General features: G+C 39.9%; 1 protein-coding gene across 2 annotated transcripts in view; it reads right to left on the bottom strand.

Annotated features, from left to right (window-relative positions):
* jag2b (jagged canonical Notch ligand 2b) overlaps positions 1–25,477 on the bottom strand; it is a 51,537-nt gene extending 26,060 nt beyond the window's left edge. Inside the window, exons 1-3 of one of the 2 annotated variants that reach the window (XM_079584353.1) lie at positions 25,229–25,477; positions 24,444–24,764; positions 6,951–7,005 (exon numbers count right to left, since the gene is read on the bottom strand). In XM_079584353.1, the coding sequence (XP_079440479.1) occupies positions 6,951–7,005; positions 24,444–24,764; positions 25,229–25,297 (445 nt within the window). In that variant the 5' untranslated portion in view covers positions 25,298–25,477. The remainder of the gene's footprint in view (positions 1–6,950; positions 7,006–24,443; positions 24,765–25,228) is intronic. The other variant, XM_079584354.1, reaches the window with a different exon arrangement.
* Between the last annotated feature and the right edge of the window lie 682 nt (positions 25,478–26,159).

The following is a 26,159-nucleotide window of genomic DNA, read 5'->3' as shown; positions in this document are numbered from 1 at the left end:
CCTGTACAATGTGGTCGGATCCAAATATGGTAATTTCCTTTTTTATCAGCAACCAATCGTAAAAGTACAATGAGGCATTTAACTCTAAAAGCGAAATCTCATTGGCTGATGTCAATCTTTAAAGGCCGTTGTCTCAAAATGTTTTTCTTCTCATACTCTGAGTCTGAGCCAGACATCTCCACTTTAGCAGCACTTACATATGCCAAACTTTCCAGTTGTACTCCTATCTATATTCTTAAGGGTTTTACAGAGGTTTTTCATATATCATTCAGATTCTAATTTATACAACATTTTATACCTAAAACGGGGCGAAATGGATTTTATGGCTGTTGACAGTTTTTTCTGATTAATTGAGTGATAAAAAGAGATCTCCAAAATCCACTCAGTAAAAACCTTTGACTCTAATATGTCAACAAAATTAAACAAGAACTTTGAACATTTGGATAAAGCCAGATTCAGATTTCTCTTCTGGAAATATATGCAAATTACCACATATTTAATGAGATAATACCTAATTTGCATAATTAAACAAATATTCCAAAAACTTGTAATACAAAAGATATTTGTCTTATTGTCAGTAATCAACTGGGGAGTCAGCTGAGTTTCATGCTGATATCTATTAGTTCATTTCTTTGTTTCCCCTAAAAAACTATATTATACAGCAACACTACTAGTGATAATTATGACAATTTACTTAAAGGCCTATATTAACTAATAACATATAAGGCCTTTATTTTTTTGTTTGCTAATTTGTAATGTACTATATAATAATAAATAATATTTTTTACATAATAAATATTATAATTAATATAATACTAAAAAAAAAATACAACATTCATTCCAATAATACACGTCTAAGATGGAGCTAAAACATATCCGCACAACCAGTACAATATGATATCGAACGGGCGTGTAGATCAGCTGCAAGTCAACAGACAGGACAGACCCTGATTTAAAAACTCGCTAGTGACTCAGACTATCCTGTCCCTGCCAACTTCCTGCCTCACAAATCCATTCAGACAAATCACTGCACAACAAAGACACTCACACATGAATGACACCATTGCAAAAACAAAGGGTTTTGAATTGGCTCTCAGTTAACCATCCCAAATCAAGTACTTTATTGGTGATTGTTACCGCTCATATTCATTCGAACATCCCTCAACTCTAAGTGTCCTTTGTACCATGGACATGATAATAACTCAAATGCGGCTTATGCGAGGAGAGGTGTGATCAGACTTACGATTTTTAGTGAGCAGACAATAAAAATAGCAGTCATATCTAGGGACCAGAATTTTATATAAACTTAGGGTTGGACCAGTAACTACCAAGCAAACATCCAGAAAACTCCATCAAAATCCCCTAAAAACCACTCTAAACACTGCAGCAACTGCATAAACATGCCTTAGCATCATGACAGTGACTCGTTCATTCGTTCACATTTAGTGAGTTTCAGTTAAAACCTAGTTCTTCTAATGAAAATGTTGATGTCTGGAGGGAGGGGAGTGAGTTTGACTGCTGTTACCGGGGAGATCTGGGCAAGAGCGGCAGGCAGAGGAAGCCACTGGTGTCCATAGCCGGCGACTTTCAGCTCTTAGCCATAGCCGTCCTTGAAGGACCTGGATCCCACCCTAATCCTAATCAATCACATCGTCCAGATCCACCAGGACACGGACCCTCAATACGAATCCCTCCTCCTGGCGAGAGTGTTTAGCAGCACTCACATTAAGAGCTCCATTTTCCCAAGCTTTCCCAGCCTCTCTGCAAAGAAAGCAATCTTTATCGCAGTGGGATCGGAGACCGCAAACAATCACGGTGGAAACGGGGGGCCTGCGATTTCCTCTGTCCCGACGCGCAGAGCGCGTCCACGTCTTTCTCCTCTTGCAAACACACATACGGGGCCGCACATACACATGCCTTCCTCTCCGTCCTCTGACAATGTCGACCGAATTAAGCAACAAAAACAGAAATAGCCCTGGCGCTTCCAGATAAAGAACAATGGAGTGAGCTTTTGCCGGCCCGTTCTGCCCAACGTCTAAACACTGGGCAGTCCAGAGCCCTTCCTGCAGAGTAAACACAATGCTACAGAACTTTTCCTGAGGCCTGTAGGGCCCTACGATGCACACGTACACATTACGAACAGTTCTGACAGATGTAACAGAATTATTTAAAGCATCTATGAAAAATGCATGGTGGCTAATTCCGTCAGTACGACTAGAACAACGTCCCATCGTCCCTGGAAAGTCCTGAGATGACATGACGCATTGTGCAAGCTAAACTTTATTCAACCGAGAGAAAGACATTTTTACCCTTGGGTTTCTGACAGACAGACAAGGAGGCGTTAGGACGTGTCCGGTTTAAGAAAAGAGGTGCGGCAGCTCTGAGCGTTCACACTGCATACTAAACGAGTAGTATCAAACGGCACTGGAGAGAGGAGGATGCACTGCCGCTTTTGTTGCCAAGCCTTGCGTGAGTACAGACTGCAGAGAGTCACATCAGACAGACCTTGGCAGCGTTCTCTCTCTATGACAAGATCATTAATGTCTGGCACGCCTCTCTACTATGGGCTTGTGTGATAAATGAAGCCACTGTCTCAAACAGCGCCCTGCCAAATCATTGAGAGTGCTCCAGATCATCAAAGAGAGGAGGTCAATCTCAAGCATTTCTAATCAATGGTCACTACAGCTTACAGGTGTTCTGGTGAACACTACTTTAACTCTAAAGCGTATTTCATAGCTAGCATTTATCCTAAATAATTAATTATATCATATTTTATAAAACAATTATTAATATTCTGCTATCAAGTTTTGCGCACACATCACATATCTCATATTTAATTTCAAACAGCTGTTTTAAACAAGCACAATAACATCTGTTCTGTGATGGAAATGATGGGACGGCTGTTGAAGCATATTGAAATTGTCTATGCATATTTCAATCTTTCTTTAGATTAGCTTTAAAAGTAATAAACTATAAAAACCCATCATAAAATATGCATTAAGTTTGCATATTATTTTACACATATTATGGCTCTGGTATAAGGGTAAAATGTAAAAAAAAAAAATCTATACTTAAAGCTGCAGTCCGTAACTTTTGGCGCTCAAGCGGTGAATAAACAGAACTGCATGCGTGTTGAGGAAGAACATTGTAGCCGGAGCTACTTCTCTCTTTTTAGGTCTATGATGAGTCATGCAGGTACTGGGCTACTCCACAGTGGTACGACCCGACCAGTCTAAAAAAATAGTCAGAATATGAACACTTATTATAGGTGCACCATAGCGATTCAGGACAAAACATCCAGAACATCATAGTGATTCAGGATAAGACAAAAACGCAGTTTGGAAAATGTATTCATGACGTACTCGCTTATATAAATTTTAAATGAAAAAGGTTATGGACTGCGGCTTTAAAATTCAATTAAAAAGTAGAAAAAAATTATGTAGGCAGTTATTGTGAGACTACTAAACAAAAACAAGTAACAAAACAAATAATTGAATAAAAAATGTCATGGCCTCAAGAATATTTTGTTGTATGAATATTTGAACATGCAATATATTAAAAGAAAGAGCAGAGCATCTGGTTTAAAACAACAACAAACAAACAAAAAGGTTTTATTTTAGCTTCATACATTATTTTTTTATCAACACTAGAATGTGGGTAAGTTCCATAAAAATAAAAACTTCAAAGACTACAACGTGCATACGCAATGCTTTTATTGCTTGTTTCTAGGGCTGGGCGATATGGCCAAAAAAAAATATCACGATATTTTTTTTTATATCAGTCGATATCGATAATTATCGATAAATATCAAATCTTTATTTATTTCAAGTTTAAAGACAGATTTTTACTCCTAAGTGAAAGCTGTAGAAACCAGAGCGTTGTGTTTTTAAACTACTCTTTATTGTCAGAACATATCATGACAAACACTTGCCAAACAGGTGAATATTTCACAAATCCGAGGTAGAACATTCAAACATTTGTAATTTTTCCTTAACAAAATAAATATCTTTATTTCAGTAGTATTAGCTTGAGTTAGGATGCAGATTTACTATATACAATTTATGTTCATTAACAAAAACAGTAACATCTGTTAAAAAAAAGTAACATTATTTTTAATTGGTAAAATGTAATATTCTTTAGTTTTATTAAAATTAACCATTGGTCATCCAGCATCATGCATTAAGATCATGATAACCACAGATAAAATGTAACTTTATGGTTTCTATGGTATTTATGAAAACCAGTAGCCTAAATACATTATTAAACCTGTAATTATATTCCATTAGTCCTTTAATACATTGTCTACATTAATAATATTATACAATTCAATATATATATCCCACATTTCATGGTGCAGTTAATATTACTAGGCTAACGTTACAGTAAATCCGTGGTAAATGATGGGAATGTGTAGACGGAGAAGCTTCTGACTGTATCGTTGCGCACAGTGTTTCTCATGTTCGTCAGCGCGGTTTCATCTGCCTTTAAACTGGTTTAAATCACTGAGACATGATTTGTGTTCTTCGCTGAATTCAAGCGCTTCTCACTGGATCTCGTGAAAGAGGCCGATCAGAGTAAACGCATCTGCTCTAGTGAGCTCGCGCTGCGCTGCCGTCTGGACTTTGCGCCGAGCGGATAAACGGTCCGTGTGCGCGCGGTTCAAATGAGATTCGTTCCGCTTTTGGCGCAAAAACATTATCGAACATTTATCGAACTCTTGATATCGTTTTATCGAGAAAAATTATATCGCGATAATTATCGTTATCGTTTTATCGCCCAGCCCTACTTGTTTCTGTTCCTTTTTTTCCTGTGTTTTGAACCGGAGACTCTCTACACTTTCAGAAGTTGCGTAATATCGCCCCCCTACCATATAACAGTGAAAACACGGAAAGCTGGAATGTCGTCAGTCAAAAGTAGTCAATCTCCGAACAAGCCTCTAGTGTGGACTTTACTTTCCAATTTAAGAACGAACTTACGAACGGCTGGTGCAGCCCAACCCTGATGGGCAAACTCCACGGAGAAGAGGCCTACAAGATGCCTGGACTCAATGCAGTGAGTCAAACAAGCTTCCTCTGGACCATTGTTTCAGGCTGAAGTGCATGCAAAGATGAAAACGAAAAACAGGACGTAATGACTTCAAGCAGAGGGAGAGGCGCATGTTTGATTTTAGAGTTTTACAGACGCTGGGATATACAGTGATTCTACAGATCACATCCGCAGATCAAAGCCATGCCCCCCAATGTTTCTCCCATTTTACCAGCGTTCACCTTTCTTTCGCATACGTCGAATTCCTCCGCCTGACCCTTCCCTACCGACAATTCCTCAAGCCAGACAAAAGGCGGCGGGAGAAAACAGGATACAGCTGTGGAATTATGGTGCCCATGATGATTCCCCAAGATCCATACATGCCGGAAGTAGGATAGGCATTTTCCAAAAATATTGTTTTAGAATATTTGGGCTCATAATTGAATATTAAAATATGTAATTCATGTAAATTAAGTTTGACACCTTTTTGTCAGCAATTCTAAACAAGCTTATGGTTAGCAAATATACACAACAAGCTTACATTATACCTTGAGATTTTCTTTTAGTTGAAAACATTAAACCATGCGTAAAAAAAAAATAAAAAATACGCATTCCGCCGACAGAAGTTTTAGGGACACAGATAGCGGTGTGCTAAGCAAAGTTGCTTACAACGTTTTGTGTGTTCTATTCTTAAACAGGTCGATCTCAACGAAACTTAAAAGAAGCATGTCTCGAGATAATTTTGCTATCAAATAATTTATCTTCTTTTTGTCTCACTTGGGGGGGTACAGCTGCGATTACCTGCAGTCATGAATGAAGTGATGGACAGCTGTCTTTCCTCATTTGACTGGTGTTTGGATTTCATGTGATTTCATGGTGGTGATATTTGAAAGCTCAGTTTCACCTAACAATGAATCAATGATCAAAAGTAAAAAAAATTATCAAAGTAATTCCAAACTTCGCTCCGCCTAGAGGCAGACGATGACATTCGGTGATCAAATACAATCTTCTTGTTAACAGGCTCCACAGTGCCACCCAGTGCATTTAATTATAATTGTGAGTTTTAGTTTGCGTGCTTAGGATTTTGCGACATTTAAAACTAATCGTATTTTTGTTTTTCGAATAGTAATTACAGATAAAATATTCGACTATTCATGCCACCCCTAACTGGAAGCCCCGAAGAACCAGGCTTAGGGAGATTACAACCCAAGATCTCACAGTCAATTGAGATTATTATTCAAGCATCATGAAAACAAACACGTTGTTGCTACAACTTATGTGTACGTGTATGACTCAATACTCAATATCCTCAGGAGATTTCACCCAGCGGTTACAGTTAACAGAGGTCTCCAGATGATCAGGTTCATTGGAAAATCTTAGTGGACTTGCGTGCAATACTAAAGCATGTGTGGAAGATGCAAGATTGTGCTTGTTTGAGTCTTGTTCTACACATTTGTGTTAGGTTCCCTGCTTTGGAATGCTTTGAAAGCTGAGGTAATGGTTCTTGTGTAAGCAACAAATCCCGTCAATATATCTGTCGAAAATTATGAGCCTCTCCTTAGTGCGGTTAAAAATATCAAACTCAATGCGTACCTCCAACCCCCTATATCAGTGCCTACATGAAAAACTTTCACAAATAATGCACACCACAAAGTCCTTAAATAACCCCATTCGTGCCCAATAAAACCCTGACACGACCCAACGAATTCCCTGCGCTAACATTACGACACATCAGTGGGGTAGATTTAACACTTTCATCTCACCATCAAGGATCAGACTCAATCTCCACAAATGAAGCTATCCCTTACAGCGCCAAACTACAGACTAACAATGCTCAGCGGTCATTATGAGCAACAAACCCAACCCAGAGAGGCTTCGGCAGCCTGCAGGAGAGAATCAAATTGGGATTACAGAGGAATACTCACTGTTTTGAGTGGAGTTATCCCAGTCCCAGGCTTCCAGGATGAGTGTGTAGGATCGCTGAGGGAGAAAGAGAGAGAATATCATTATGAGATGAAATATTAAAATACTATTGAAGAAGAAACGAGTAGATTTTTACATTTTCTTAGTAAAATATCAGTGGTGCAAAAGTAGCTGCACTGATATGGTAGATTTAGAAAGTATTTGATGCCTTTATGCTGATAAAAATATAGGAGATGAGCATAGACAATGAAATATCCAATAATATCAACTGATACTATAATTCAGGGATCCAGCAACTTTTTTGTCAGCCAAACCCTTTTGACCTAAAATATTTAATTGAAGATTTTAATTTAATATTTCTAATTTAACAACACATTCACATTTGATTGCATTTATAATTATTTATGATTAATGACTTATTGGCTTTTCAGCAACTCCCAAACCCTCTGCAGGTCCCTCATGAGCCCCAGTTGGGGAAACTCTGCCATAGCCTGATAACCAATGGTACCGATATATATATTACATTTCTATGATGAGTGTTATGGACGGATACAAGTTTGTGTCTAAGTGTTTCCAATTGATGTAGTGCATTGTTGTGTGGCTAATAGGGTATTTTAGGTGTTTGCTAAATGACCCAGGTCAAAAGATATGGGTCAGGTACCTTTTCCAAATATAAATGACCTGTTTTATATCCTCCAGGTGACAAATCAAAAAAGAAATAGCACAACTCTAAGCAAACAGAAAAATCTGAGTTAGTAGAAACAGTGTCAGATGATTTACACAGTTTTAATGCGCACTAGATTAAAAGCGTCTGCTAAATGTAAATGTAATACTGAGGGTTAGAGGTTTATTCAAATCCCTAACCACAAGTATGAGCAATAGAAATAGAGATGTTCGCCTTAGCAAGCAGTGCTAATAAAACGACATAGATACTAAAGCTCCATTACAGTCCTCTCTCATGACAGGAGGTAGCATTTATAAGAGTTGAGTTAGGTTACACATGAGATGGAGGGAGGGAGATGTTTTCAGCCACACCTTGGATCTTCAAACTAAAATTGGAAGCATTCTTGATGCTTCTCTGATATCTGAGAGACCATCTACTAGAATATCACCTACAGTCCCTACCTGACCAAGCCATAATTTTTAAGCTTTCATGAAATCAAAAAAGGACAGTAAAGAAACATTTAACTGATGCGACAAGTTCATTCACACCTTGTTCTCATTCCCGATTCAAGACAGGTACATGACACCACTTTTAGATCTTCACTGATTTTCTTAAAAATGTATCTTTTCATACTCCAATTCTCTAGCTCACAGCATTCAAAATACTGCAAACATGACACCGTGTCCTAACCAGACAAGAAAATTGCGACGCGACGCGACTACGAGATGCGTCAAAATCAATCAAAACCTACAACCAATCAGAAGACCAATCAGAGCTCTCGCGGCAGGTGCACAGCACCCGCTATTAATGTTGACGGCACTCGCAAGAAGATGGTTAAGTACATAATCAAATATTACACCATTTAAACATTGTTTTAGTAACTCTGTATGTATTTTTTATAATCTTTGTCAAAGAATACACTTGTTTGTTCACAGTTTGAAAGATCTTGTTTCCATTTGTTTAATTTCAAGATCTGAGGTGGATTATCCATCGTTGTTTTTACGGCTACAAAGCTGGGAGCACTAAATGAAATTCAAAGTCACATTACACGCTTTTAACAATAAATAAAGCACATAAACAGTACCTGAGATGATTATTGCCACACTTTGAGTTTGTTGTACTAGCCGCGACATCGAAAAAAAAATGGAAATCATTTCTAGAATCGTCACGTGTTGCTCTTTGTTAGGACAAAAACTCTGATTAACCTAGAAAAGATACCTTTTATCGTTTGTCGCGGCGTTGTGTGTAGTTAGGACATGGTTTAAGTCTTATGGTCATGCATAAAAACAAGAGATAAGGTGCTGGAGATCTGTTTTAAGAGATGAGCCAAAGGTTTAAAATGCCACTATGGTTCTCTATTGTTAATAAACTGAATGCTTGTGCACGTACACAAACAAAAACAACCTCAATGATGAGCAAAATACTATGCTGAAAGTGTTTTTGGTCAATTATATCATTTATATTGACAGGGAATGTTGAAAAATTACACAAAATGATGGAACGAAAAAAGGTCATGTGCCAACCGCTAAAGCTACATCTCCGGTCTTAAACTTTTAGCTGTGCAAATACATACTGAAAAGTGTTATTCTCTTAGAGTTAGAACAAATACTAAAACTTTATATAGTTACAGTTTACGCTATAGTTGTCATCCTTTATGTGAACACTAATCAAATCAAACCAGTGGAAATATTTCCATTGGCTGAGCATTGTATTTACTTCATTGACTTTTACGAGCTCAAAGATACACGTTCACATGTTAAACAACAAAGTTGTTGAAAAATACCAGCAAGGTTGAATTGATAGTCCAATTATGTGTATACATGCTGGACGAAGCCAAGCAACTAGGGGGTTTAAACGACTGCAGATTTTTTTATGACGTCACTAATGAACAAATAAGCCTGAACCACGAGCTGAGACAGCTTATTTTTATCAGTTCTTTTGTCTTTGGGTCGTTATATTTCTCACGAATTTCTGCATGTTCTAAATCAGATACAGATAAAGTAGCACAGTAAAGATTACATATATATATATGCATTAGTGAGAGAGCGATTGCATGTGAATTAATTATACCTGGCAGCGTCTCTACTAATAATGAAGCTGTGGGTTTTAGTTCCTAAGAAATATATGCAACAACTTTTCAGTTTCTAAGCTATTTTACTGATAAATCACAGAACAGTTTTGACAATACATTTCTGCGCTCCTGAATGTTACTGTGCGTGTGTTTTGAACGCGTGCAAGCTACTGTGTGTGTGTTACAATGCAGCGGCGCACTAGTTTAGAGCGGCCATTAACTTACGTGTACAATAAGCTGTTTAAAACGTCAATTCACCTGACCAAATTTAAGCATCCAGATGGTATAATCAAACATATCTTGTGGAGCGATCTCGGAGTATGCATTTATGTCATTTTAACTTTTGGAAACAAGAGCGTAAAAGTGGACTTTAAAAGATTTCTTATCCTGTTGCGCCCTCTATAGGCCATGATCAGCAACTAGTCAACATCAAGCTTAAAGCGGCATGTCAGAGTATTTACGTAAACTAATCGACTAGTCTGTGCAACCCCCCTACAAGATACATCACAATATATAGATCTGTTAGTCCAACTTGACAAAAACCATGTCATTTTAAAAAGACTGAATACTGCTTTAGTCCGACTGAAAGCAGAGTTTAAAATCGCACGTAAACGCACAGAGCGATGCGAACTGCTAGATTTAGACACCCATCTTGTTCGTCTCCAGAGGTGGAGTGAGAGGGGCGGAGCCAGATGGCGTGGATGTGTGTGTTGGAGAGGTTGGGGGCTGTGGGCCGGTCTGGTGGATGCAGTCAGGGATTAGCAGCAGCACCAGGTCTGTCTGGATGGGCTGGAGTGGGTGGGCCACATAACCATGCAGACGTACAACAGATGCGTCTTAAAAAGATGGATTATTTGACATGAACGTGGATCATCCCACGACATGCTGCAGGGCTTCTGACCCCTCCTCCCATCCCCCAACACAGGGGGCGGTCAGCGTGAGAGAGCGTATTAGTGGGGTCTCGTGGTAGCGAGCATCTGCGTGGACACGAAGTGCGCATGTTTGTGTGCGCACTCTTATCTGTAAATGTGGATTTGCTCCAAAGCTCCATCAGTAAATGAATATGCTGGATTGATCTGGTTGGCCGCGCACATGCGGTCATGCGTACTAGAGCATGGTATGCGCGTACCCAAGGAGAAAGGTCAGAATGTCAGGGTGTGTGCGCGCGTGTGTGAGAGAGAGACACGGTAACATGGGGACGGCCCTGTTCCCACACACTTGGTCTCTGATTAGCTGGATTATGTGACAGCTGCCCAAAGGGCTAGATGGGGATAAAGACTAGTGGGGGAGGTGACCAGTGAACAAAGACCTCCATCTAAAACCCATCACTGCAAGACACCATCAACCTGAGTCTCGTGACACTCCGAGAACATTCCTCTGGCCACACACACACGCTCCGACCCCTAGAAGTGGTCCAACACACAACGGCGGCACAAGCGCACCCAAACAAGCTCCCTTGGAGATACATGTTGTCGATTCACTAAAAGTAATTCTTCCCTCCTTATCGTCGACTACTTTCACTGATAGCAAGGATATTTATAGCAGGCTGTGAACAAGCGAACGCAGAACGCCTGGCATGGACGTACTTGGGCCGGTACGCATCACAAGCAAACCTTTGGCCGATCGCATACTTGGAGTCTTGTTGGGACGTTAAGCCTGTAAACACCCTCAGTGTTTGTGTGTAAAGTAGGTGGGTGGCTAATGGGGTGGTGGTGGAGGGAGCCACAGGTGCAGGTTCCCACAGTCAGTGGATGGGGCAGTTTAAAGAGGGGCAGGGCTGAAATTAGAGGGGGCTGAAGTGAGAGAAGCTAAGACTGACCCTGGAGACCTTTCATCAGGCTTCTCATCAGCTTCAAAAGGCTCCCACGCCACAGTTTCAATTGGTAGCAGCACACACACAATCGGCTGCAGCGCTTCTCACACACACACAAGGTCCTACTGAGTGCAAGCCATATGATTTTTACATTAAAAAAATGTTACGTTTAATCATCTGATGATCACATGACTAGATGATATCGGGATCTAGCTTAGAGGGTAAAGTGTTTTCCACCGGCAGTCACGAACAAGTGACGTCCAGATGACAGAGTGCACGGCGAGGCAGTCTGAGAGCTTTCACACGCCTTATCTAAAAGTACCAAAGCCTTCAGTGCCGCTGAATATCCTGCAAAGAGAGTGAACGAAAGAAGAAAGAATTAGACAACTTAATCTAGACTGTGGAGGAGAGTCCAAAAGAGATCAACACAGAAACCTTGAAAAATATGGGTCTCCGCTCCTTTGTGACCTCAGTGAGAAAACGAGTACTTCATTTCCTCATCTGCTTTTGGAGGAGGAACTGCCAAGAGAGGCAAACTTCCCTTTTCTGACCTGGCAGGAAGATACAATCCCCACCCTCTCCGCCGAGTGCCGACTGACACGTTACTAGGTTCACAGCAGTTTAAAAAACAAATATTTAACTTATGGATATTGCGATTAGCTGTAATTAGCATTAGCAAAACTGCAACTTTTGCTACATCCATTCACATTCAGCAGGACATCTTTAGCCACAGCATCATGTCCCATGGTTTATTTTATTTTTTTTGGTCTTTTTTTGTAATAGTCCAACTTAATGCACATAGAGATTCATACATGTTGTTCATTTTGGCTCCATCGAATGGTTTACTTGCCGTATTTGCGTTCAAAAACAGTTACCGGTAGATGGAGCCCATTGATGATGTAATAGCTATATATTATGTAAATGCCCCCGAGAAACGCAGAGATCAAGGTCAGATTAACTTGAAACTAATAATACAGGGTTATTTTAAGTGAACAAGTTACCCACCACAACTTGTAATTTTTTTAAACGTCAAGTTAAAACAATATATTTAATACGCTGTATTCAGTTACACGTTCGCAAACAAACAAAACCCTCCACCTAAAGTCTAAGCGGCAGTCGCACCCGTTCCAGACTTTGATTGATTGTCCTCAGGGGACCCGCAGGTCATTTATTCATTCCACGGCAAACGACTGCAGCATATAATCTCCATTAATCTGGGATGTCAATCCCATCTTTTTAGCTGAACTGTTGACTGACAGAGATTTGGGCCAAACTGAGGGTGGAGGAGAGGCAGTGGATAATACTGACCACAACCTTCAATTACCACAAAATGTAAGACACAACCAGGCCAATTAAAGGCTTCTTTTTTTGGTATCATCAGGATGAAACAAGAGACGACGGTTTCCTGTCTGTTAGTTTTAGATCAGAACGTGTCCTCAGGATTTTTTTGACGCAATAAGGAAATCCTCATTCCAGTTTGGAAAATGACTGATTGAATTAGCTAAACATAAATTCTACATATTTAATCCAAGTGCATTTCATTTTCTAATCACAATACATTGTATGGCAATGATAGATCAATAATAAACAAGTAATTCACTGGTAGCAGCTGATATTGTTTATTAAATTGCGCATGTTCACGGTCTCTATTTTTACATTAAAATTGCCTGTCATCATCTAACGCTCACTAAAAAGTTAATCTAAACACCGTTAAATGTTGTGATGCCTAGATTAACTTGTAGCATTTAAAATTATTGATTTTATTTATTGTTTTATTTGTAATTTATTTAAAGAAAACTTTTTCAAAGATACTTCAGGTCCTTTTAAAGCAATAATATCCTAGAATTGTAGGAAAGTATACAATTGGCCAGATAAATAAGCATAAACTCTGAAACCAGTGTTAATCAGTGCAGCCCCCAATGAGATTGTATTGTGAGGTAGCTGGTGTTGGAAGCATAATGTTGGATAAAACCTAAATTCAGCACATTAGAGCCCAAGAAAGCCCATCCCCCTTTAGGGAAGTACAGTGCAATTCCGCAGTATAGATCAATTTATTAAGGCAGTGTTGATTCGAGTTCATCCCCAGGGTCCTGCAGCATAGATTTGATCACAAACGAGAGTACTTTGTTCTCACCAGCCCTCTAGAGCAGGCGATGAGCGATGTGATGGCTGTTACCCACCCCACCATGACAAGGTCATGTTTGTGTCAACCAAGTCTAGACTTGGTCTGGGAGTGTTCGGGGGTGTAAGGGAGGTCCAGTCACCTCACAGGGTCCACATCACGCCCTCAACGGTGGGAAGTGGAAGTTGAAAAGCCAGCTCTGTAATCAATCACCCACAAGAGAAAGGTGTCCCCTACTCCATCACCGATACACAGGGGTTTCGGCCACACTGCGGATAGGGGGTGACCAGGTCGTTTCATTTGTGCTCTTTTTCTCGCCCTCTCCTTGTCGGTCAACCTTTTATCGATCAAATTCCAAACCCACACAAACCCATTTATTTGTTGCAAGTATCCAGCTTTTTTCACAAGACCAGCCACAACAACTCTCTGAGGAAAACAACGTTGAGCTTGCAGTCTAATTAAAGTAAAGGAAACAGCTCCTTGGATCTGGGTAATGACAGGAGAGCAGGGTGGGGAGGGGACATGATCAAAGAAACGGGCTAGCAGAAATTGCTGGGGAAGAACCTGGTGGAACACCCTAACTCAACCTGTAGCTCAAGAGGGATTCTGGGTGGCTTTGATGGTCTCTCATTCCGAGAACAATGTGGAAAATCTTTCCCATCCACCCTCGACTAGAGGCAACCCTACCTTCAGCCACAAACAAAAAGCTGAAAAGGGATTTCTAGGTGGCTTTGTTAGTCCCTCTTCCAGAGACCAACGTGAAAGGTATTTCCACCCATCGTCACCTTGTATAAGCAATCCCTGGCTATTCCAACCCAGAAATCCCTCTTACACTGCAGCAGTGACCTCTCCACACAACAACGTCCATATGACACGACTTGTTTCGACTCAGTCAATTGTCATTTTCCACCAGGCTTCCAGAGCACAAAAGCAGACAACAGCTTTGTTTAAGTGGTATTATGGCCCTGGGAGGACAGGAAGATGCAGCCCGGCGTGCACTGTGGGCCCTGGAGCCAGTAAATGATATTCTGCGTTCGGTAACCTCCCCTCTTTCAGCAAACTCCCACACGGGGGTTGAGTTCCTACAGACACAATAATAAAACACCATCATCGACTACAAGGCGTCTAGTTAACCTTGCATACCCATGAGACACTGTGCAAGTTGGACAGTGAGTCTAAAAGGCAGGAGCATTAAGAGAGATGCAGATTTATGCTTGCATGGACTTGGCCAACGCAGTGGACTTGGCCAACGCAGGGCACGCTCTGGGTGAGTGTACACACACGACCCATTTAGCATTCCGCTGCTATGCCAACAAGATCATTAGCAATGACAATACAACAAACCCCTCCCCTCTGGGTGCCAATTAAGCAGAAAGGGAAGGCAGAGGACACACACATACACACACACACACACAAAACTAAGTTTCCTACCAGATGTAGCTACTACATAAATGAGCCAGAACCCAAACATTAAACTACTAATTATTATATTTTTTATAAAAAATATAAGATCATATGCAAAAGTATTTTTAAAACATGTAACCTGTAAAGTACTAATTAAAAGTGGTTGACATTACAGCTTAAATAAAAAATGTTTTGGGATGTCACAGATCGTTTTAACCATTCTAGAAAAATATAGATTAATAATAAGAAATTAAGAAAGAAATAAAGATATAGAAAGAAAAATACTATAAATTATAAATTAATCTATATTAGGGATGTGACGTGTTGTGGCTGAACAGTGAACACCGGTAACAGTCAACACAGACTATCGCAGCAAACCTAATCTATATACTGTATAATAAACAAACATACTTCATATTAATAAATTAATACAATTTTAAGCTCTACTTCCTAAATTCTTCATGGAAATTATTTGTTAGTCTCCCTGGCTGAGCTAAAATCGCTTAACCACAAAGATATGCATATAACGGTTTAAAATGTAAAATTTGTCACACCTTGTAGTAGCTCATTTTGTGGACAAAATCAATTGAAATTACAGGCAAACTCACTATTATGTCCATCAAACATGTACAGTATCTATTTATATATATATATATATATATATATATATATATATATATATATATATATATATTAGGGGTGTAACAATATATCGTGCCACAATATATCGCAATACAAAAATGCAACAATACGTATCGTGGATAGTGACAATATGTATCGTGGATAGTTCACCCAAAATAGAAATTACTGTATAAGAAAAAAACCATGTTTTCAGAGTTTTAGTGTCAGTACTACATTAAACTACTATATAATGTTGATTATAATGTATAATAATGCAATGGTCAGCTTCAGAATCATGAATATTTTTATTCTGGTGTCACCATTGTCCTTGAATTACAAGCACCAAGTCCAAACCTGTTCATTTAAACCCACAATGTAATATCAAAGTTAGCATTTTAATCAACAGTACATTTTTTGTTAACCTTTTATCATATGTCTTCGTATCGCAATAATATCGTATCGTGAGTTCAGTATCGTGATATAGTGTTGTCAAAAATATCGATATTTCGATAAATATCGATACTGAAATATCTGAACGGTACCAATACTAATTTCCCGAAGTATCGATACTAGCCGAGCGGTCACTTTCACTTTCACTCTCCAAAGGCGCGTTGACAAACACCACACGTGACGCACTCGTCTCATTCGCTCTGGTTAAATAGCAAAAGTGAAGTGAATGGAAAGATGGCGAGGGCGGCGCCCCCGCGACCGGCTTTGGTTGATTGATAAAAAACACCGCGAGCGGGCATGTCGGAGAATAGCGCGGACACGCGTAAAAACACACCGCGAGTGGGCATATCGGAGTCGGAGAATAGCGTGGACACGCGCTACACACCGCGAGCGGGCATGTCGGAGAATAGCGCGGACACGCGCTTCACACTGCGAGCGGGTATGTCAGAGAATAGCGCAGACACGCGCTTCACACTGCGAGCGGGCTGCGGGCACCCAAAAGATTGTTTGACAATCAATAATCCCTCACATCACTCATTTTTTAAATTATTTTATAGGTGAAAACAGACTTAAGGAACAGGCTCCAGGGGTACCATTTAGCAAGCATAGGCTACGCTCAGCATCAGGGGTGTTTGTTGTTTGGACAGACCTTTCCCCACTGCTAAAAAAATCCTAAAGGAAACACTGTAACTCTTCTCATTTTAACTTTTCTGAAACATTAACCAAGATGGCCTAGTATTGTTGTTGATATGAGTGTTGTCTCGTTTTTTCACCGTAATTCTTAAAGTTAACATAATCTGACTGAGGAATCTTAGACAAGTAAATATTTTAACTGTGGTCAAATGTAAATTAACTTGTGCCTATTTAACTTTATTCAGAAAATTATTATTTAATTCTGCAATTTGCCTTCATTAGCGATTATCATCAATTTGATTACACAGATATTAATTAAACTAAACAGCTAGACAATGGCATCTCTGAATTCAATAATGAAATGCCTTTAACTGAAAATTGAATGTTTAATCTTATTATTATAAATTACTGACACTCTATCCTCCAATTTGATACTGTTACGTGCTTTTTTGTTACAGCAGGCTATATTTTAATCTTTGATAACAGTAGGTTATAAAAATACAACGGGTCATGTTAGCCCTGGTCCAATTAAAAAATATTAACAGATAGAACTCAGGACATTTTTGTTCCTGTAAAATATACCTCATTGTCATGTTCTAGACTTATATTTAGCTTTAAATTAAAAAAAAAATACCCCCTTAATATTGTGGCAGTTTTTTTCTCTGTGGTATCGAAAATGGTATCGAATATCGATATTTTTCAAGGTATCGTATCGAAGTTAGAAATTCTAGTATCGTGACAACACTATCGTGATATATATCGAATCGTGAAATGAAGGTATCGTTACACCCCTAATATATATATATATATATATAAATTCTCCTGATAGGGATGTCCCGATCACGTTTTTTTTGTGTGCCCCTGAAGACATTGTAAACATCTGCTACAAAAGTAGAGAAGGTAAACGGCTTATGAACAATTATCAACGGTCTATCAATGGTCACAATTATCATGAACATGGGGCTACTCTACTGATATAAACTTCTTGTATGTACAATAATCAGAATAATTGCAATGATGTCTCAGACTGCATTAGTAAAAGTCATTTATTTATTTAAGTGTGCACGAAACACGGAAGCTCGAACAAGCGTGTGTGAGCCGCTCGAGCAGACCTCACGCACATTCGAGCTTCTTTTCATTTTAAAGGTTTCTTTTTAAACCCACTTGAAGGTGTATTTTCCGCCATCTACTGCACGACACGTGTGACAGCTGACGTAAAATAAAGGATTGGGCTTGGATCACAGATACAGATCAGTTTTTAAAAAATGCTTAATCGGCCCCGATAGCGACCCATGAGATCAACTCAGGACATCCCTATTTTTCTGATGTTATCGAAGATCATATAATCATATAATATTCGACTTAAAACTTTGGATAAAAAGATTTAAGCAAGGAATTTCAATATACTCTTATAATGTACTTGACTGTACAAAGAGTGTAAAAATATATATTTTAAGATGTGTAGTATAGAACAGCCCAGCATAGCATAGACAAAAAAGGCAAGTTACATCAATCACCAATATGCACAGCAGTGACCATTCAGATCTTCTCAATTTCAGATTCGGTTTAACTGCAGCATTTGTAGAAACGGAGACTAGCATGGCTGCTTGGCAGCAACAGAAACAGGCTGTGAGGTTGGAAGCTGCCATATCCCAGTGGGCACAGCTCACAGATCTCCCAAAGACGCCGGCCTGGATCAATTCTCACAGCTCTCAGTCCTTCCAAAATGTGTATTGCACAGTTGCCCAGCCATACTAATCTAAAGCAAGCGTCCAAAATTTTTTTATCTAAACATCAACCACATCTGTGAAACTATTGCACCTGATAGCTGCTCTTACACTAGTGTTATGAGCCCGAATATGGAATAACACTACTCCATAATCAAACTGCACATGGGCATCCACCCATTTGGCAAGCAGTCCCTCGGTTACTACAGTGAGACGGCCATTTGACACCCTAGACTGCTAGCTCATCATCAAACCATCTGACAAGCCAGTTGTCTCTCTGTCTGTCTTGTCCAGTTACTGTACTGCCTATTACTCCATTGCTAAGTAGCTTCATGTCTCAGTGAAAAGACCTAGTTGCAGTATAGCAAGCTAGTATGGCGCCGGTCTCTCCAGCGAGGTAACGGCCACATGAGCTCCCACTCCATTACAATCATTATCATTTTGAACAAGGTCAGGGGTCAAGCGGGAATTAAACTTGCTGTGTGGTAATGCACTTTAATCACTGCAGCACACCTGCTCGCAATTCATTAGTCCACTGGCTCTCTCAGGAAGGTGCGCATGCATTAGTCAGACACAATCGCACATGCACCACATCCACGTACACCAACATGGCAAAAACAATCAGGCTCTTCCTGAACAAATCCATACAGGCAGAAAGAACAAACACACACTTCATGTAGTTGCAAGTCATCAATCACACTGTGAATTGTGAAACTGTGCTGAAGCAAAGGAGGAACCCAGTACAAGGGAGGTAGAGCATCATGGGTAGTTGAAAACAATTAGTTGAGCACCAGGAGCTAACAATAGAAACACACACACACACTAGCTTCCAGTGTTATTGGAAAGGGACATCAGGGTTAAGCTCGCTAACTCCCACCTCTTCTCACTGAAAGGACCCCATGTTTTCTATGACCCTTCTCAGGGGAGACAGAAAGTCCATTATAATTGCACTGCCTAATACAATCATGTCCACCACTGGTGGCTTGGTACATTCAACCTAATGGAAGCTCTTCTGTTGGGAACCTGTTTATCTTGCACTTCTTCATGAGGGCGACGCTCAAGATCTCAACATAGACTAAAAGCAGCACCCACATGCTTTCTTGGGCACTCAGCTGAAGTACTGCACAAAAGAAGAGTGCTTTACCTTCAGCTTTCCCTCCCGATGCCAGGGCTAAAGGCTTGTTCACACCAAGAACGATAATGAAAACCATGTCATTCTCCCACCTCAAATGCTCACAAGCTTTTTAAAGCTGTGTGGATTCTAATTTGCTGTCGTAATGTAATTTCTCACAATTATTGAAACTTTTTTTGTCATAGGTATCGGTATAGATATCAACGTCAGTGTGAATGGGCCTTAAACCTCGTCAGAAGAACCCAACCATTGTAGTCATGTTAACATGAAGTGTATTTCCAGTTCAACCGTTTTATTCATTAATGGATTAGCAGCATTTTGGCAGAGGCGCTTCTGCAATCTCTATTCCAAGTAGACTGTTTTTATGGTTTTTAAGGAGTCCATCGTGTAGGAGTGATGGAGTAGGAAGTGCCTGTATGCCTCACAAAGATGTTCTCTCTTTATATGCTTCATCACAATTTAAACGCCTGGTGAAAACTAGTCTGTGTTCACAGACTGCAAAATATCCTAAGACAAACTCTTCCAAACAACGTTGTACCATAAGAGGTTGCTTCATAAAGTCACCTCGGGCACATCGCCTCTTAATTGGTCCGGTCTCTCTGCTGCTAAAAATACCTCTACCATGACTGCTACATTCAATAGAGGGAAAAATGCAGCCTTTCCCTTCATTTAATGGGAAGACATTGGTTCAAAAAGCCCTGCTCTGCCCCAGGTCACAAGAAAGAAAATGTTTATTGTTGTGGCAGAACAAAAAGCTATTTCAGGGTCAGGAAGAGAGAGAGGAAGAGAGATAGAAAGAGAGAGAGAGAAAGAGCATCTCACATCCAGCTAGAGATTCCTCATGATCTTAAACTTCCTGGTGAATCACCACAGCGGGTCTCCATGGAGAGAGAGGAATCAATACTGGCTCTTCCTGTAACATCACAACCACTGCAGATGACTGCGAATACTGCAGCCAGTTAAAACAATAGCGACTCTGCCTTGACCCATTTATTCGAGCTAGGGATGTGTCACAGCGGTCAACCAGTCATCCAATAACTGACTAGTCTTCTAGTGAGGGTTTATATGTTTTTGGTAACTGTTACAGCATTTATTAATTAGATTAATGTTTTGTTTATTGTCCATGATAGCCATCACTATTACCAATGTTATTGTATAGAACCTTAATGTAAAGTGCGGTCATCGTTTTGATATGTGTGATGCATTAATTAGCATGCTAATAGCTAATACAATTCTCATAAGGGTGTTTAAACTCAACCATTTAAGGGGGACCACTGCAACATCGCAACAACGGATATCTTTGGCTATTGTATAGCTTTTTGTGCTGTTTTTTTAAGTGTCCCACCACAAGCATTATGTTTAAGAAGCCATCATGTTAAAAATACAATAGTAACATTAACAGTCACACTCTTTCTAGCTGTTTTTGAACTTATTTCACGTAAATGCTCCCTAAAAAACACATCCAACTGCATACATCTAATTTGTACCGGTCATACCCTTCTTTATTTATTACTAATTTGGCACCGTTTTCACAATGCAGCATGTGAAGACGTGACACCCACAACTTTACTGGCTTCTGGTCAACCCCCATAAAAGACAACAACAACAACAAAAGATGGACATTGCTTACTTGGACATTTTGGGGCCTTGGGGGAGCAGCGATCTATAATCAGTCCCAATCAGCAGCCACCTGCTCTAAAGCTGAACTGGACAATTACTGCTTTTGTTGACCGGAGACGCAGCCAGCTGTGACTGGCTAATTACGCAGTCAATAGTGTAATCAGTTGTGAGGCTCTAGCACTCCTTTCCCAGGTGAGATGAGAACGAGTGGCTCCACTGAAAGATCAGTTAAGGGGGAAGGGAACTCGGAGGGCAATAGATAATTGTTTACTAAAGGCCCATGTAACAGTCTCCTAGCAACTGCCCAGCAAGCTCCCAATCAGGTGTGGCTGACGCTGCCGGTTTAGCCTTGAAGCGTAGTGGTCCTCCACTCTGACGGACGGATACAGCTGCCGTCTCTATCGAAAACATTCACTGTGCCACCACAGAGGCTCTCGTGGGTACCGTCTCTTACACTCGTGCGCTGTGGAGTTACACAGCCACTAAAATTGTAAAACAAATCTATGTTAAACAACTGCAAGGGACTAGAACTGACAGGTGAGGATATTACTAACCTACTAGATCCAAGTCTGCATAAAAAAAAAAATTACCACAAAAAGACAGTTTCATACTTTAAACAAGGAACTGAGAGCTTGGCTTTCTATTAACTTCTAAAAATGATAAGTTAAAGCACATAATAAGTAGGGCTGGGATTAATCACAATCTACATTAGAACAATCTTGATAAGGATTTCATTAATCTTGATAAGGATATGCAAGTGTTTCCTGCATCAACGCCACTGAATCTCCAACCACACAGCAAAAGAAAGCATTTTACCCTAGTTTGCGGTCTGAATTAAATGCAATATGGTAAAAAAAAAAAAAAAAAAGCCAAGTAGAACAAAATATTGGCCAAAAATGTATTTGCATGCAATAACCAGTGTGGTGTGCTTCACGAATAAACAACTCTTATGAACTAGTTCTTCATAGTGAATCAAAACAAACAGCGCATCTAGTGCGGTCTGATTCAAACAACAAATGATTCTTTTGAACGGGTCCTTCTAATGAATCATTCAACAAGACTTGTCATTCTTTTTCACAAGAGTTTAAACTTAAGTGTGATTTTATGATGATTTTAGATATTGTTATAAAAAAAAGATTTACACAAAAAATGCATTTTAAAGTTTACTTTAATTCGATATGAAGTAGCAAATAGAATCAAAAACTTTTATCTAATCAAATCGGGAAATCTGTATTGATACAGTATCTCAGACATCAACAACCAAACAAGAAAAAACTGAGAGAAAAAAACTAATAATTACACCGAAAGGTGGCGGACTCCATCTCCAAGACGCTGGATGAGGTGCTAGATACAATACACCCTAGATGATGTTACACTGAGCACATCAAACAGATGTCCGGATGCAGAGGCATTCAGGAACACATTCCTCTAGCAATTTCATTAGCTTCCATGGGACACTAAGAAACTGCAAACACATGGCATTGGAAATTCAAACTCAATCACAGGCTTTCAGAGACGCGAGTCTAGAGCCACAGATCATGTGATCAGAGTTATATAGGGACATATCTAGGTGAAATTTCAAGCCGGGGTCAGAAGAGAAGCAGGTGTAGCATCAAAGCCGGCCCCAAAAGGGTCAGTTTGATAGCATGTTACACATTAACTTAAACGGTTGATTGTTTGAGTATTGTTGGGGTGGGAGGGGGTCTCATGCCTACAGAAGGGCAGGTTTGCCATCAAGCACAGGTGAGTGTGTGCCTAACTGGGCTGTCGTCCAAAGCTGACAGACAATACTATGCAATATCTCTTTTTTTGTTGTTGCTGTTGTTGTTTGCGGGTGTGACACTGAACTGCATAAAACATTGCAGCGATTTGCCACCTGATATCAGCATCAGTAATGTACCTGCGTGTCTGGAAAGACACTTGATAAGTTTTTCACATTAACACAAGGGAGACAACCAGTACACAGCTACCCTTACAACTAATTTCCATGGTAACTATACTTTTCCACTAAAATCCCAAAAGTTAGTGTTGCTAAACTACTATAAAAGTATGATATTGGCCAACACTGACACATTTTTTTTATAATATATAAAAAATCTAGAAGCTTCTAACATGGTTTAAAAAGGAGATTCCATTTTCATTTGTTAGCGTTGTACAGTTGGGGCAGAGCAAGGGGAGTCTGTGAAGGTTGTAACATTGTCAGTTTAACCTCTTAAAACAAACGCCATTATTTTAATATGTAATTTCACAACTGAATTTGTGATAATTTATTATTAATAAACGTTTCAACCAAGTTAGCATTAACTAAATAAACAAAGTTTGAGACTAAACCAATGCGTCAGACGTTGAATGGTGTTAACAACACTCCCTTAACCCCCAACAATAAGTAACTATGGTATTTTAACGGAAACGTTTTACCGTGGCATATATTTTTTTTAGTGGTAGGCTAATAAGCAACTAAAGAGCGATTTAACTAAATCACGCAGACCAGTAACGACACAATAACTGTCGCTGCTGGTTTGTGCGTCATATTTGAACAACAGTAGCCTACCTACACTTGAAGCTTTGGGAAAGATTCGCATCAGTCGCAATGAAAAGCCAACTGAAACCAACGCACAAGCTGTGTCAGTTCTATAGAGCTGCATGCCTACCAAGATCGTGATGCACGCGCATATGATATCCAGAATTGATGTCTAGTATAGTAAAGCTCACAATTTGAGACAGCCAGATATTCTCTCATGTTGTTTCAAAACTTATGGACTTTCTTCCGTTAGGCAGAATGCCATGGGCCTAATCAGTCACCATTGACTCACATTGAATCTTTTTTCCATTCAATGTAAGCGAATGGTGACTGTCTAACATCTCTTGCTCACGGAAGAAAAAAAGTAGCCTAATGCAAGGCTTAAAACAATAGGATGAGTGTGAGCACATAACAGAACGGTAATTTAAGAGTGCGCGAACGATTTAAGTAGTGTGCATGTGTGTTTCACCTTAAAGAAGCCAGTTTCAAACACGCACTGCAAAGTGAATGTAGGCTATACATTTGAGCGTTCTTCATCATTGTAACAAATAACCTTTTTTCCCCTAAACAATAAAAAGTCGTTAGGACACAGCAACCATGATTAAAAAAAGAGACCCTGTCATCACTGTAACAATATAGTGCACTCAACTTCCGAGCAGTGACAGCTCACCGCGGCGCATTATTATTAATATAGCTCATGAAAAGACGCGCACTTACCGGCCAAGCAAAGTGAAAGGGGATGATGATCTTTCCCACATCGCTCGTTTTGCTGGGGTTGTTCTTTGCAGTCTTTAAAGAAAATATATTTCCACCGAGAACGTCAGTAGATCCAGAGCCAAAGGTGCACGGGCCAGTGGTGGTGACTTCAGACTGGTACTCCTTCAGACACACTTTAAAGTAAGTATCGCACTCGTCCCGGACGCAGCGCTGGTCTTGGGAGTTCCGCGTGCCGTCGCAACATTCCCCGTCCCACAACTCACCGTTCACATTTTCTACAGCAATCAGCTGCAGCTCAAAATAGCCAGAGGAATGGGACACCTAAAAACAACATTTGAATACAAATAGATAAATAAATAAACATAGGAGCCATAATGCTTAGTTGTTCATTAGTAAAATGCAGATCGTGCTTGCAAAACTGAGGTAATATTATTTGAGGGAATGTGTAGCGTGTGCTTGTGCATCCAAGTCTCCAGAGAATAAGTCTACAATTTGCTAACCTGTTAGTGCGTATCAGAGAGAAATGTAGCTATATTTTTAAAAAACCCTCTAACTGATCCACCCTTCATTTTATCGTTTTTGACGGGGAATCGTGGTGCAAGTTAACATTTCTTACACATGACATTTCCAATTGCATGAGCACATGTGGCTGCGTAATTCAAATATCGATTACATTGAGCAGAATTCATTGAAATCATCAGCCCACACCCATCAACTTTTGCCTGCCGATCACTGCTATGGCAATTAAATCGATCTGCAAGACTAGAAACAATCAGCGCTCTCACCTTCGTCCATATCGTTAACAGCAGGCACGCGATTGGGAGCCAATTCCTAATCCTGATACAATTCCACATGCCGCTGATTTATGCGTTATGAATACAAGATGGAAACGGCCGTTGACCGGCGACAGGATCCTCCGTTCCTGACATGCAAAAATTCACAAGCGTGGTGTGTTTGCGCGGTGATGGTCTAGGCTGATCTTTCTCCCTCGGTCTGATCACTTCACACAGCAAATGATATGTTTCACAGCTACCACACGCCTGAGGAGATCTCGCGTGATTGACAGCTGGTTGAACCAATCACAAAGCCTCCTGCTGATTCGCTTGGCCAACCGCCACTCGAGGGCGGAGCATTACCAAAACTTACGCTGTCGATTCCCCTGTTTCACAACGAGCAATACAACGCATGTTCTTTTTTTTTTCATCAAGAATTTGTACATTTTTGTTATTCTTACAATGCAGAATTTGTAATACATTACTTGAATGCTTCCTAAATACATTTAGTGACAATCACACCTCAAATGTGACAGAGTGCGAACACATGACACAAATGTATCCATCTGCATTTATCAAACCATGGCTATTCGATTCAACTACTGTGATATATGTGTAGGCTTAGGCTACAATTAAATTGACACAGTACCAAGTTAACGTTTGATTATTCGTATTCCTTATCTTGTTTTATTTTCTATTTGCAAGATCATAGTCATTAACATTACTAGCACTTAATTTTATTATTGTGTGTATTTGTGTGATTTGGCAATGTTATAAACCAAACAATCAAGTCAATAAAGTGCTTTAAAACTCAACTTGAATTCACAAATTCAATTTAGTATGCGAAAACCCACGTAAAGTAGTCCGATCCTCAGGCACGCTGTCTCTCCTCGCTGCAGTTTGATGCGTGCTCAGCCTGCTAGTGTGGTTTGACACAGGTGAG

This window comes from Phoxinus phoxinus (assembly GCF_949152265.1).
Source record: "Phoxinus phoxinus genome assembly, chromosome: 16".
NCBI classification, from domain to species: Eukaryota; Metazoa; Chordata; class Actinopteri; order Cypriniformes; family Leuciscidae; genus Phoxinus; species Phoxinus phoxinus.
The sequence above is the reverse complement of the archived record's forward strand: the minus strand, read 5'-3'. Positions and strand labels throughout refer to the sequence as shown.